Here is a 14,638-nt window from a genome sequence, read left to right on the forward strand (position 1 = left end):
GGAAGAAGCTGTTTGTTTGCTACAGGAACTGTCTGTATCTGGGTATAAGGATGCAAAGCAACTTTCCTCATGAAGTTGCCAGAAGATGAAAAAATGTCATGACATTATTTGTTTACATCAGGGATAGTCTACATAGTCATGTTCATCTAGAAAATATTGTCAATCATCTCCAGGCAGTGCAACCATTTCTTATTTCAATGGTGGTACCAAAAGACAACACAACAATCCTAACCACTAGAACACCATATGTAAAACAACACAGTTGTGCAACCTTTTATTGAACATGTTAGATGAATAAAGTACAACCAGAAAGATTCAAAAAGATGGAGATTTGTTTCCACCAAGTGACTACAGTACCAAAAAGACACAGGTCATGTGAATTGTGTGCAGAAATAATTTCAGGCAAAGTGCCTCTTCACCTGCGTGTTTGTCATGCTAACCAGAGACGGACTGCTGTGTCTAAGATTCTGTGGTATAGTTTCTGCATCTAGTAACTCAGTATTCAATCACCTTGCAAGCTTAAGAATACTGCACCTACAAAATAGTGTATCTCTTGCATCAAAGTATAAAGTGTGTTGCTTACAGTTTAAAAATCTATAGAAAAAGTTTGTTTTCCATACAAAAATGCTGAGATTTTGTCCAGATATACATTTTGAGATGTGAAATTTAACACATTTCCTGCGACAGGAAAAGGAGGCTATAAACGTGAGGCAGCAGCATCTTGCACAGAGGTGTGCAGGATGCCAGGGTGCTTTAGTGGCTAGTCTGGGAAACTAACACAGTACAAAGTCTCTGTATTGTATTATGTGTCGTCACTGCTTGGTTGATGCTAGTTGCATGAAAAAAAGCACCGCAGAGAGTGTGTTTGGGGATAGCTGAAGGTTCTTGGGCTGCTTCCTAAGTTGGTGGAGGCCCATTGGTGTATCGCAGCATGGGATAAAAAGAACGGGCAAAATTGTTTGCCTGGGTGCAGCTGTAATCTTCCTCAGAAGATGGGATCATGCAAGCCAGAAGTAAAAGCAGGAGAAAGAACAACTGAAGAGGTAAAGCTGCTCTTAATACACGGTAAAAGAAGGAGGGAGACCGAGGAATTGCTTTAGTAGGTTGTAGATGGCTTTCTCCTCTGAAAAGGGAAAATAAAAAGACACACACACACATAAAAAAAAAGAAAAAAGAGAGAGAGAAGAGGAGAAAAGGCACTTTAGAATTTGAATTAAAGAAATTGTTTTAACTTCCTCTCTCAGGTTCTCACTACCCTTCCAAGATGCAGGGCTGTGTATCTACAGGAAAACGCCCTACACATGAAACACTTTAACTATGACCTGAGAGTGTGCCAGCCCGCTCAGTGGGAAGCCAGCTGCTGGGTTGTGTTTGCTGTCCTTACTGCTGAGGAAGAAAGCCACCGTTCAGAGTGATTGGGCTTCTCTCTGCCTTGGCATCTCTGAGATCTATCATTTGAAGAAGCCTTCATGTACCAGGGCTGAAGTTCTCCCTTTGTCCTTCATGGTCTGTTTGTAATAAGTGGCTCTAAGCTGCAAGTTTCATGTATGCTGGTGGAACTAACAGAAGGTTTAAAACTAAAACACTCCCCTACTTGGCACAAAACAAAATACTTCTCAGGAGTGAGGGCAAGCCAAGATTGCACATCAGTGCAGGGCAGCAATGCAAGGAAACCATTCATCATGGTGCAGCTTGCAGGTAGTAGAGACACTACAGGTAGGCAGAAAGCACCTCCACCTGTATGCCTGCCCAGGTTTCTGCTGGCACTCAGCTATTCTCACGATACGTCAAGAGGTCAGGTCAATATAGAGCAATACCTTGTGCTGCTGCTGTCTCTGCCATCTGCAGTTCTCCTGGTGAGCTGGTGAGAGAAACAACTTTTAGCATCCAAGTTTCAGAAACTACAAGGATTTCTCTGTCTCAAAAAAGACACTTAAAGTCTTTAAAGTCCTGTAGTAAATTCTGTAATAAGGTACATGCATCTAAAAGGCAAGATGATTATGTCTGAGGAACTTTCAGGCTAAATATGTCAACATAAGCTATATGCTGTTGAGAAAATAATAGAAAAAAAAACAACAAAACAAAACAAAACAAAAAAAAACACAAAAAAAAACAACCACTTGCCTTCTTCACAGCAGGGTTGGATTCTGCTGCAACTGGGTTATAGGCTCCAGCATCCAAGTCATCTGGAACTAGCAGGAATGTTCTGGTATCCTAAAAGGTAATCACACCTTCCTCCTTAAAATACACATTCAAAGCTCCCAACAGATGAAATGCCAAGAAGCCACCATTTACTGCCCCTCTGGAGGTGCATAGCCCATTGCCTCTTTGGATGTGCATAAGCAGTGGCAAGCAGAGGCTCCAGTTCCCCAGCAGAAAGAAAAGGCTTTACTCTGCACAGCCTGAAGGAGTTAAAATGGAGCAGGTACCTACAGGAATTAACTTGACAATCTTTCTATCTGACTGCTCTCAGCATAAGTGATGTATTGATACGGACCACAGCTCCTAGAGTGTTCATTTCCTCCTCCTAACCTGATACTTGGTATGGCTCATAGGATAATTCAGGTTGGAGGAGACCTCAGCATATTTACCTAGTCAATCCTCCTCTCAAAGCAAGGTCAGCTATGAGAGCAGACCAAAAGCCTTAGTCAAAGATTTTTCCTGTTTGCTCTTCAAACCCCTCAAGGATGGAGACTATACCACCACTCTAGGCAACCTGTTTCACTACTGTACTAGCCTCATGGTGCTGAGCGTTTCCTGTAGCTAGACTTCTTTTTTTGAGCTCATGAAGGTCAAATACTTAAGTTTTAAGCCAATCTTTTACAAATATCTTTATTCTTAGTATGTTATTGCTTTTCAGTACAAAAGATCCATGAACAAGCACTTAAAACTCTGACTCACCAGATTTCCTTGTATTGTTTTTAAGTCACGTGAAACTTGTTCAATAAGCTGTTTCAGTTTCCTTCCAATGACATGGACTTTTTCATCAGCTTCAATGTAATCACCATCTGATTTGAGCAGCAGGTAAGCAGTGAGCTCTTGAAGTGAGTTTACTTTAAGCTGTTGTTCCAGAAGCTCTTTTTCCAGTTGCTTAGAACAATCAAACAAAAACCAGTGCAACAGAGTGTTACTCTCGGCTTTAAAGATGTTTTCATAGAATCATAGAATGGTAGGACTTGGAAGGGACTTCTGGAGATCATCTAGTCCAACACCCCTGACAAAGCAGGATCACGTAGGGCAAGTCACACAGGAATGCATCCAGACAGGTCTTGAAAGTCTCCAAAGGAGACTCCATAACCTCTCTGGGCAACCTATTGCAGTGCTCATACAAGGAAGAACTCTGGAAAGTTTTCAAGAACAATTCAACCTGCCTGAGAACCTGCAATACATAGGAATGGCTGTTACAGCTACGTAAGACACAAAGTTCTCTTGAAGAGAATGGTTGTACCTGCTTAAAATCGTTCTAGTGCTAATTAATCCGTATGGAAAAGACATGAAATCTTGGAAATCAGCAGTCTTTCTCCAGCATAAAGACTGTTCATAATGAATTAAATTATGATGCTTAATTGCAGAAAAATGCCATATATAGGCAATCTCTCAGTGTATTTCAGAATCTGGCCACATGCCTGAGTACAGCAGGTTAGAGGACAGGCTAGAGGCATCTTAAAAATAAACATATTGTTCTTAATTTTGTAGTGAGAGCTATTGACTCACTGGAAGAATTGAGCTCCTGTACTTAAGACTACACTTACCATTAGCTCTTTCTGGCATTCCAGTATTGTACTGGGGTCAGCATTTGGATCTGTGATTTGTGCTTCATTCCTTCGGCTATCAGCATTTGCTAACCACAGGATTAGTTTTTGGCTCTGATCATGGAAGTCCTAGAGAAACAATAGATTTGCTCATAAGAGAAAACCCAAAAATGTTGCAGTGCTTTCACCTGTCTTTGCCTACAAACCAAATGACCAGCCCACAGTAAACAGAGCCAGTAACAAATTCAAAATCAGTGAGGCTACAGCAACCTAATTAAATTATTCCACCTATTGTTATACCAGGTATTATTACACCAGGGTGTTATCCTGCTGAACAGTATTTTTACCAAACCTTTTAAGCCAGAGTCCTGAGCAACCACTCCTCAACATGCAGAAATTATCCCTCTGCCATCTCCCCTATCTATTCCTTAGTAGAACACTAATGAAGAATTTTGCCTTATAAGGTGGTCTGTGGTACACACCTGGCAGTGCAGTAGGGCTTGTTGTAAACCTTTCCTCCAGCTGTCCAATACATGAGTTGCTTTCTCCCAATGCAAGTTCACCTTCCGAAGCCTGTTCTGAATCTCTTTGAACTCTGTACTATCTGCTTTCTGGAATTCTTTGCTGCTCAGGTTCACAGAAAGCACCACTGCCTTGTAGTTGTCAAATGCTTTAAGCATGTCCTGGTAGGAAAAAGGGATTAGGAGTGTTTATGAGTAATGAAAAACATATTGTTTATTTCCAACAATACCACATCCTCAAAAGAATCACAGGTATTGGGGGTACTGGGGAAACTGGAGAAAGCTATTTGCATCACATGGCTATTTGAACACGCATGGAATGTATTCAAGTAGGTGGCCTTTATAAAGTTGTGGGGTTTTTAAAAACCAAAGCCTTCACTCTGAAGGAAACAAATCTGGCTACTCTTACATTTCTCCCTAAGTCACAGGCATTATGGCTTAATCCACATCTGCCCTTCCTTCCTCTGAGCTACCTTCTTCCCTGACATTTGAACAAATATTCCCCCAAGTTATCACATGGCATATCCTCTTGGTTTAAAAAAAAAACAAAAAACAGAGGAATAATGCTGAAAGGGACATCCGGAGATCTCTACTCCAATAGGGCCAACTTCAAACTCTGTGCAGGTTTCTCAGTCACACTTCTAGTATCTTTGTGGGGCAGACATTGCCCTGTTCCCACCTGTCCTTTTTCTTCTCTCTAGTCAAGAATTTCTGTCAGCCTATTTCCGTGACTTCTCAGAGAAAGAATCTGAATAAGATTTCCTGAATAAGAGTCCTGCCTGCTTTCCTTCTCTCCCTTAAAACTGCAGTGGGAAATAATATGAAATTTGCCAAGTCACGGCTGCAGCAAAGCAGCCCATTTCTGAAGGTTGTTTTTTATTTTTTTAAATGAATGTTGAACAATGCCTCCTACCTTCAAGAAATTTACCATTTGAATCAAGGGTACTCAGTCTTCTTCAAGCTATGGGCTTATGCAGTAGAAAAGGAGGACCTGCAGAACAAGTCCTAAAATCAAGAGCTGGGATTGCTTTTCTTAGCAGCCTTTAGGACAGTCTCTATATTCTCCAGATCTGTGTCCCACTGATTGAAAAATGCTCTAAATTACTTTTTACCCCACAAAAGTATCCTGTCTCTCTCTTTCAGGCAAGCAAATTTCTTCCAGTTATCAAATAACACAAACAGTCCACCATAGGCTTCCAAACACCAGTAAGCCAATCTGCAGCCAGACTGGTTTTACCCTTACCGAGGGCAATTGGGATGCCCTGACAGCTCACAAAGCTCATGCCTTGGAGCGTGCTGGCTCTTGTAGAGACCCACTGAGAGCCAAGCTGTCTGAAAAGGGGATTTACAGACAGCTGGACTCTTAAGAAAAGGTCAGACACTCAACTGCAGCCTGAAGGGAAGCACCTCCCTCCACTCCCAAGGCATCACTAAACCTTTCCTAGCACTTGGTGCTTTTGTCAGACTGGGTGATGCAATCAGTCTCCTTACTGGTGTCACGCACTGGAGTGCAGAGTCATGCTCCCTGGCCTAATGACTATTATTCTGGGATGTATAAGCATCCTCTCAACATTCCTAAGAAACCCCTGCTCTGTCCTACAGAGCATCTTGTTTGTGAGCATCATCCCAAGTATGATGCCAAATGGACCGGTAGCCTCAGGATTCAGGTGACTCCTTATGAGGCTGCTGGCAGAATGCGAGCACACAGGGATCTTCTGCACTCCCACAAGCGTTAGGAACACTTGCTCTCTCAGAGCCCAACCTGAGAGATATTTTGTTACTAAGTCCCAGAGATCCAGCACTTAGATGTACCCTGGTAAACTGCTGGCTCCACTTGCAGACCTGACTTAGTTTATGGAAGCTGAGAAACAGCGGGCAACACAACAGGACCACACATGCTGACAAATGTTCACACTGTTCTACTACTTGGCTGAAAACTGGCAGAGACTGAATTGATTTTGTTTCTTGTTTTTAACTAATACAGCATTTTAAAATGAGAAATCTGCATTTTCTAAGTGAAGAAATAACCTGCATGTTTTGAGGATGGATCCTTCAACTCTTGGACAATGGTGCTATTCGGAGTTAGGATTTTTCTAAAACATCATACGGCTATAACCCACAGCTTTAGAACAGATCTGTCTCTGTGTTGGAGCTACATCCCCACCACTCATCCTCAATTAAATTGAACAAGGCATCAGCCTAGACTTTGCAGCCTGTAGACCAAGATAACTTTCAATCTGTTTCTGATTCACATAAAAGGGAATGGCACAGAACAAGAGAAAAATGCTGCTATCACAGCTCAGACTACTCAAACTCCACAGGACAAGGCCTGACACGTGGCATCTGGAGTCTAAGCCTTCATTATTTAGGTTTTTTCCCATGTTTGTTTTCTAAAACAAAAGGCCTAAAAAGATAAGTTTTGGTCTGAAATATTTTCCTAGAGAGAGAATCAAGTGTCTCTGCAAGAAAACAGAAAGGGAAAGATTTCTATTTCAGTCTGGCTGCCTGTTATACCCAGGCATTTTGCCTGCAAGTCTCTACCTGGGAAGACAGAAGCACCTTGCTTAACTACCCTTTTCAGTCCTCTTAGCTGAAAACAGCTTAACTCCCTTGCAGACAACCCACACTGTCATCAGTGTTCATGCTGCTGACAGACCCTAGGACTGCAAAGACAATGCTAAAGAGCATCATCATCTTGAAATCCCACTTCTCAGCATGCCGCAACTTACTTTCAATTTCTTGACCCTTTCTTCCAACTCCTGCATGCTGGTTGGAGATTTCATTTTCTGCAGCTCTTTCAGCTCTTCCTCAGTTTTATCAAGCCAAGCAGAGACATCGCTGAGATCTGAGTTGAGCTGCTGCCACTGCTGCAATTTCTGTTTCATCCTGAGTTTATTTCTGAGGTCTTGAGCTTGGATGAGCTCCCATTTACCAATAATGCCTACAAACAATAGGGCAAGAAACATTTAAATCTTTGGTAAGGTGAAGAGTGCATTTAAAAAATTCAAGGAGTTCTATGAATAAATTGTTCTCCAATCTACTCAAGGCCAAATAATTGCTACCATGTACTACTGTTATCTAGACACATTTGTTCTTGAGATGCTGCAGTCTGCAACTTTCATATTGTTGTTCAAGTTATCCACATAGTAATGTCACACAGGATTTTAATCACATTAATTGAAGGTGTTTTAATTCACTTGGAAGAATAGCACAAATCTAAGGAGATGGAATTTGGTGAGCCCAGCTGTTTTGTAGACACCAAAATTCATCATAGGACCAGCAGTTAGGACTTGAGTTTATGTTTCATTGGTTCTGTGCTAAAGGAGATGGATGTGCCACCAGTGTGCAATCACTAACACTTTCTGAAGTACATCTAAGCACTTCTCAGAGGTTTTCATATTCTTTCCATGCATGGGACTCAACCCTGGTCCATCTGTGAGATCAGAGACAAACTAAATAAGCTGATATATATAGCAGCAGTCTTCTCTTTAAGAATCACTCAGCTAATTTTTGTGATTACAGTACAGAGTGTTATTAAAATCTCAAACACCTGAGACCAGGAATGAGGTCCCAAAAGGTTAAGAGAAGCAGCTGGTTGGTCTGTTTGGAAGAAAGGACCACAGCAAAGAGAGTGAAGCAGAGAAGACATTACCAGCTTTGACAAAACATTTCTGTAAGTGGGAGCTGTAGTATCTTGTTATATGGAGTACCAAAAACTGAGAAAATTACCTATGGTGTCATGGTTTAGACCCAGATGGAGCTGAGCCCCATGCAGACACTCCCACACTAGCTCCCCAACATCCCTCCTCTGTGGGACAGGAAGGAAAAGTGGAAGCAAAAGGCAACACTCCATGGGTTAGGATAAGAGATTAATAGAACATGACAAAGCAAGAAGAAACAACACAAATAACAGTAACATTAATGAAGTATTGTATAGAATGAGTGATACAAAACACAGGTGCTCTCCAGAAATGCCCAACCCTGTTTCTGTCTTCACACTGGCACCTGCCTGGTGCATCCCCCACCCCTTAGATAGTTGCATGACATCATTATGTATTGAATATCCCACTGGCTGGTTTCATTGCCTATCCTGGGTGGGGCCCCCTCACAGCTTTGTGTGAATTGACCCTATCCTTTCTGAACCCAAATATATGGCAGTCTTATTTTAGATGAAGAGTCACATTTCTCTGCTTTGAAATCTGATTAAATGTCTCTCAGCTGAGGTAGTCAGCATCACACAAAAGCAAAATTGTTCCCATTTTTTCCAACCAGCAAAGAGACAGAAGTATATTATGAGTGATAAAAATCTCATTTCTGGTAGAAAAATGGAAAAGCTTAGAACAGCAATCACGGGATGGACAATACCAAGTGTGAAGGCAGCTCAGCAAACCCTACCAATGTACATTAATTTAGAGGGTAGAGGTTTACTTCTGTTTTGTTCCCACAGCAAACATGCTGCCTTTGTGCCATCTCTGCTTTGTCTCCCTCGAGAGTCCCAGGACAAACACCACAGTACCAAAGTCACTCCTAATACTCAGTACCTGGCTGTTTCTCTGCAGGTGCTATATTCACAAGCTCCTGGTCATCTTGCGGTTCTTCATCGCTCACATTAGCAGATGTACTTTTCTTCTTGTTCATGCTGCTGCTGCTTGTAGAGCTGAGCTGCTTCACCTGCAGTGACATTTTGGTGGGTGAGCCCTGCATGTTAACAAACCATCAGACTTCATCTGTGCTACTTTGGGGTGGCTGGGCTGCCAGTGAGCTCCTGCATGTCAGATTTAGCACTGGGCTTGTGCACCTTTGCTAACAATTTATTCTGGCTCAACAAATAAACACACCCCATAGAGATCTAATTATTGCAAGACTGGACATGGCACATTAATTGATTTTGCACTACATGTACCAGACGAGCTGAAGCTCTTCCTTGGATTCTGAGTATTGGCAATATTGACACCAAGGCTCTAAGACGGGATCAAGTATTACAAAAGCAGCCAAATAACAGTACCAGTGCTGACAACTGGACCAGGTCCACTGAGCCTGGCAGCTGCTACAAAGCCACCACTGGCAACCAGTCACCAAGGCTGAGGTACCAATGAGGCACATATTTTAATGCCCAGCAGCAGATTAAATGGTGGCTTGCATGCTAGAAAAGCACCCTTCAAATTGGTCTGCTTAGAGAAGGGAGATACATAAGTATCAAGGGAAGGTATTCACACCCTCTCCTTGGTGAGGGGTTAAATTCTCCTAGACTTGTCCTCTGACAACAAAGGAACTAAGTTCCTCCAGATACTAACTCTGATCAGGAGCTGCTTTAAAGAAGTTTTCTTTAGCAAGTGGATACAGACTCTTACTGGTTACCTGAGTCACCAGAAATAACATCTGATTTTGCATAATGTGAACATTAACCCCACAGCTAATCTCTTCCTTGATACTGGAAGAGGATGGAGTTACACAGGAACAACAAAACAGACTGTGTACTACCGGTTCAGTGCCCACAGAGCCTCCAACTCACATAGTCTGGCTTATAGGGAGTGCTTGTCTCTGGACCAGACAACACGTTTCCAGCCACCTCTGCCTGATTGTATCGGTGTTTCCTGCAGACTGGGCTATCTGGAGAATGCCAAGGGTGAGCTTCTGAAACAGACTTTCCTGAAACAAATAAAACCAAACCCATATGCTGTGAGTGCAAAATCCCATGTCCACAAGGAAGCTGTTGCTTTGTATTAAGTTAGAAAGCGCTCTGAATAAAATGGCATCAAGTTATGGCATATAAATGACAGTATTGCAGCTTTCCTTGCAAAGCATGCACATTTGCAAAACATCAACAGTGTTTCAAAGGTAATGAGATGAGAGCCATGCAGTTATGGGACGTTTTGTATTCTTCTGGAAAATGCTTGAATGCAGGTATGAGTATTCAAAAAATAAAAGGCTGCACTGTAGTTTCGGAAAGTTTGCATCCAACAATACCAGCACACATCTGCAAAACATTTTGGCAGAGACGTATAGACGTGTCCTGATTTGGAGAACATTTGTTCTGGATTTAACAGACAGGACACACATGGTTCTGTCATGCAGAAAACACGAAATACTTGCAGAGTTGGAACTACTCTGTGATTATGCAATCAAAATTAGAAACAACCAAAAAAGTGATACTGCCCAGAGCAAACCACCAAGAAAGTACCAAAAGACTTTGGGTCGATCGTATGAAATGCTGGTTAACCACCTTGGCATTTACCAGGCAAAATCTAAATGGTGTGTTCTTGACTGCTTTGTAATGTACATGTGAGTACTGCAGCGTAAGAACACCATGACAGGATGAGACATGGTGTCCACACAAGGCAGGAAGTCAGACATTACGTATGAGAGAGGTTGAGGAATATAGCGTGCAGCACAGGGAGATTGCCATGTTCAGACACATGCATTAGCAGGTGCCTACCAGAAGATGCTTTCAAAGTTTTTGTGGTCATTTTAAGATATGCCTCAGGATTTTCAGTGATTTCTACATCTGAAAAAAGAATAATGTCATTTTCCTCACTGTTCAATGTTTTCCAGCTATTAAAAACAACTGCAATAATGAGGGACAGCAAAGACAAATAACAAAGTATGTTCTTGGTACTATTTTCAACCAACATTCTCCAAAAAGTTTCTAAAACCCTTAAGTTTCTGAAAATATTAGCGTGGCTATACCATTCCCTTCATCAGGGCATCTAAGAGATGAGACTCCTCACCTCTATTAGTGGTATTTGAAAAACCAACCGAGCACAGCAGGAGCAAGACCTCAGTCCCCCTCCCTTCCCACACAGGGACATCCTGCAGTTGTCCATGTCAAAACAAACAGCTGACAATTAGTTCTTACCTGACAGAGCACTGTAGTATGTTGCTTCTTCTTCATCTTCATGAGAGGAAGAACCTCCTACATCACCTGTGTGATCCCACTCAAGAGGGATGGAGTCAACACTGACAGGGGTTTCACAGCCTGATCTTTCATGGCCTTGAGTAGGGGGCACAAGGTGGCAAAGGGACTGTGTTGAAGAGGGCCCCTCACTGATTGCTTTCTTATGCCAGGGATCATTCTGGATTTCTCTGGAGTCTTCTGGATCTGTCTCATTTTCAGAGGTCTCTTTTTCATCATCCAATCCCTAAGAATAAATAAATATTATTGCCTATTAATAATAGTTACAGTAGATCACCACTGCTTAATGAGCTAATGACTGAGTCACACAGTACTGCTGAGGACTGTTTTGCAGCCAGCTGTAGTAATTGAGGAACATGTGTCTAAAATTACAAGGAAACACAACTTTTGCCTCCTCCCTCTTGCCAAATCCTCACATATGCAGCTACCTCCCCTCCTCTCTTTCAAGACACTCAACTATAACATCTCTCTCTAATTTGCAAGGAGGGGTACCCAGCTCCAAATGGACCGCACAGGCCAGCAACGAAATGATGTTTAGGCAGGGGTGAACAGCTACTTGCAGATGTTTTTCTAATAGATATTCTTCCTTTCTGAGCCAGAGCAAGCTGCTAATCATCTAAATGTTCCCAGTGAAAAGTGAAGAGCATGCTGTTACCCACTCAGGGTTCTCAGAAGAATGCAGACAGATGGAGCCTCTCTAACAAATCCATAATTCTAAGCACATTATTGAAATTAAGGAAAGTGACATTAAAAACACACACAAAAAAGCTTTTGATACCCTCAAAACACTACTGTCTAAGTATTAATCCCGGGAATTACTTCCATGCTATTATCCAGGTTCTGCAAACGGAGTTCCAACAGGAGAGGCGTAAGAAGACAAGACTGGCAACAACGATTTAGCAAAACTGGCACAAGTACTAAGGAACTCCTGAGCCCTTTGAGCTCAAGCTACTCAATCAAGCTGCTAGGGATAAGCAATGAGGACTGCAGTTCAAACACCAAAATCTTGCCAAAGCATCAATACAACTGTTGCTTCTTACTGGATGCCTTGAAGTCAGTCTTTGATGGAATCGGGCAACTCGCCCAAACACCTCCTGACAGTATCGATGAAGTTCTTCCAATTCATCTTCAATCAGCATAGCATCCAGAGGCTCACTCTTCTGAATCAAATGTTCCCCAAAAACGATTAGCTGATCAATCTTATTGGTGTTTAGTGTTATTTCCTGCTGGAAACCCTGTTTGGAATACGTAAGAAAAATAATTACTTCTGCAATGTCACTTTCTGGCCTGTTTGTCCTTCTTTTCTGGATCACTGCAGCAAAAGAAAAGCAGCAATTGACTTTGCTGTCCAATTTCATTTTATAAATATCTTCTTCTCAAGAGGCTAAGAGATTTATTAGCAGGATTACAATTCCAAGTGAATTCCTCCCATGTTTTATTACCAGGATTACAATTCCAAGTGAATTCCACCCATGTGTACATCAGTATGATTGCAGTGTCCTGAGCCTGCAGGGGATCATGATACGAGAGTTCAGCTAATCAGTTTATGTTTCTGTTGGGCACACACAGCCTTTTTCTCAGTAGCAAAAAGGTTTATTTGGCTGGTTGGGCCTCCAGCTTGCATATCAGTAAATATAAATCCAAAACAGTTGACAATGCAGGGAGAAGTAAGAAACGAGCATATGAGAGGTAGCAAAGAACTAGTATGTTCTTTAGAATCATTGCACATGCTTGCTGTCTTACTTCTGTTTAAAAGTCCCAACTTAAAAAGGAGAGAAGAGATCCTACCTTAGTGACAATTAAAAAAACAAACAAACAATCTCACCGGAATAAAAAGCACCTGAGTTTAGGAATGTAGCTTTTATTGATAAGCTACACATGCTCCTTTCTGGGACAGTTATCCCCATCACCGATGCTTGGTGTTAAGAGAAAATGGCAGGATAGAACTGAGCTTGAACTCTAAAGCTGAATTTAAATACTGTCCAGTTTAGTCTTGATTCAGAGGATAAGTTTTAACAATTTACTGGTGTCTGAAAGATGAGAGATGTGCTGGCTGTTGTGCAGCTCCAGAGAAGTGATGATTCTCTCTAGAGTGGGCAGGTCCAATAGGATCAGTTGGACTCCACTACACAACTCACTAGACCTCCTTTGTGAGGATACCTACATTTAACTGGCGCATTTTGTCATCGAAGTTACTTTTTGAGAAGTGCTCCACGTTTGTCAGCTGGAGGTCCATCTCTGTGAGCCAAACAAGGATGCTTTCCCTCGTCCCCTCAAACTCATCTCTCTGATTGGTGAAGTGCTGAATAGGAAGAAAGGAATCCATGTTATAAGACTTCAGCTACTGAAAAGGATGGTTACAGGAGCCCTCTGAAAAGTGCCTTGTTTCAAAACTGCTGTTCATCTTAAAGGCACCTACAGGGCACAAATGCCAGTATGCCTCGTATAAAAAATGTCCTCCTCCTTTAGTGATGCTAGAACAAAGCATCCTATGTTAGTACACTATTTGTGTGGGAGAGGGAACAAAATTCAGCAGTGCAAGATGCTTCTACAGCATTATATTCTTGTTTCCACACTGTATACCTTCTCCTGCATTGTTATACCAGTCTAACAGTTATCTGGACTCAGGTTTAACATCTAAGTTATTTTAAACCTGTTGGAAAGAGATGAAGGAATCAAGCCCCACCTCTAATTAAGGAAAACTATGACATTAAAATCAGTTAAACAATGGAGAAGGTGGATCATGGATGACCATCAGTGTAACTAATGTATCATTTGGTGTGGAAGCCAAGAGCTCTCTCTGCTGCCACCTCCTACAGAAGCTGCTAACAAACATGCAGCCTGCAGTGCCCATTCTCCTCAGTGGATTTACTGTTCAGGAAGGGGATCATATAACATCCCAAATACAACACCTCCAAACTGCACACATCAAACCCCATCAGTGCTCCCACAGCCTCATCCACTGATTTTTGGGATCTAATAGTTTTCCCTATCAATTGCTTGCAGCACTTCCGGTTTTCAAAATCAAGTGGTAACAAGTCTGCCCCAGGGCACAGCACAGAGTATCTGCCCAGAGATCAGTTAAGCAAGCTGGACACTTCTCTGAAGTCTTGAAAAGGCATTCTTCTACAAGATTCCTCCATCAGAGGAAGAGCACAGCAAAAGCTACTTCTCCAACATGTCTCCATGCTTAAAGCCTTGTAGGTGAATCGTAACTCGGCATAAAGTAGAGCTATGCTGTAAACTCCAAATTGTACTTGCACTGGTGCCTTTTGGCCTCTCTGCCTCTTATTTATATCAAGGTGTGAAGGCATGAACACATCCACCCATGACAAGACTGGCTAAGAGGAGAGTGGGAAAGGAGCAGTAAGGCCTGCAACACACCTTCCAAAATTTGCACCTGTTCTTCCTTTATGCTTCTTCACCTACCAAGAACCCATTTACCAAGGATA

General features: G+C 42.0%; 1 protein-coding gene across 1 annotated transcript in view; it reads right to left on the reverse strand.

The window, feature by feature from the left end:
• Positions 1 to 272: 272 nt before the first annotated feature.
• Positions 273 to 14,638, reverse strand: part of SYNE2 (spectrin repeat containing nuclear envelope protein 2) — a 169,725-nt gene continuing 155,359 nt past the window's right edge. Inside the window, exons 106-118 of the mRNA XM_054400423.1 lie at positions 13,351 to 13,488; positions 12,227 to 12,421; positions 11,130 to 11,412; positions 10,710 to 10,778; positions 9,786 to 9,922; positions 8,815 to 8,944; positions 7,003 to 7,214; positions 4,235 to 4,435; positions 3,753 to 3,881; positions 2,902 to 3,090; positions 2,125 to 2,214; positions 1,818 to 1,861; positions 273 to 1,123 (exon numbers count right to left, since the gene is read on the reverse strand). Coding sequence (XP_054256398.1) covers positions 898 to 1,123; positions 1,818 to 1,861; positions 2,125 to 2,214; positions 2,902 to 3,090; positions 3,753 to 3,881; positions 4,235 to 4,435; positions 7,003 to 7,214; positions 8,815 to 8,944; positions 9,786 to 9,922; positions 10,710 to 10,778; positions 11,130 to 11,412; positions 12,227 to 12,421; positions 13,351 to 13,488 — 2,043 coding nt within the window. The 3' untranslated portion in view covers positions 273 to 897. The remainder of the gene's footprint in view (positions 1,124 to 1,817; positions 1,862 to 2,124; positions 2,215 to 2,901; positions 3,091 to 3,752; positions 3,882 to 4,234; positions 4,436 to 7,002; positions 7,215 to 8,814; positions 8,945 to 9,785; positions 9,923 to 10,709; positions 10,779 to 11,129; positions 11,413 to 12,226; positions 12,422 to 13,350; positions 13,489 to 14,638) is intronic.

This window comes from Indicator indicator, chromosome 4 (genome assembly GCF_027791375.1).
Source record: "Indicator indicator isolate 239-I01 chromosome 4, UM_Iind_1.1, whole genome shotgun sequence".
Lineage (NCBI taxonomy): Eukaryota > Metazoa > Chordata > Aves > Piciformes > Indicatoridae > Indicator > Indicator indicator.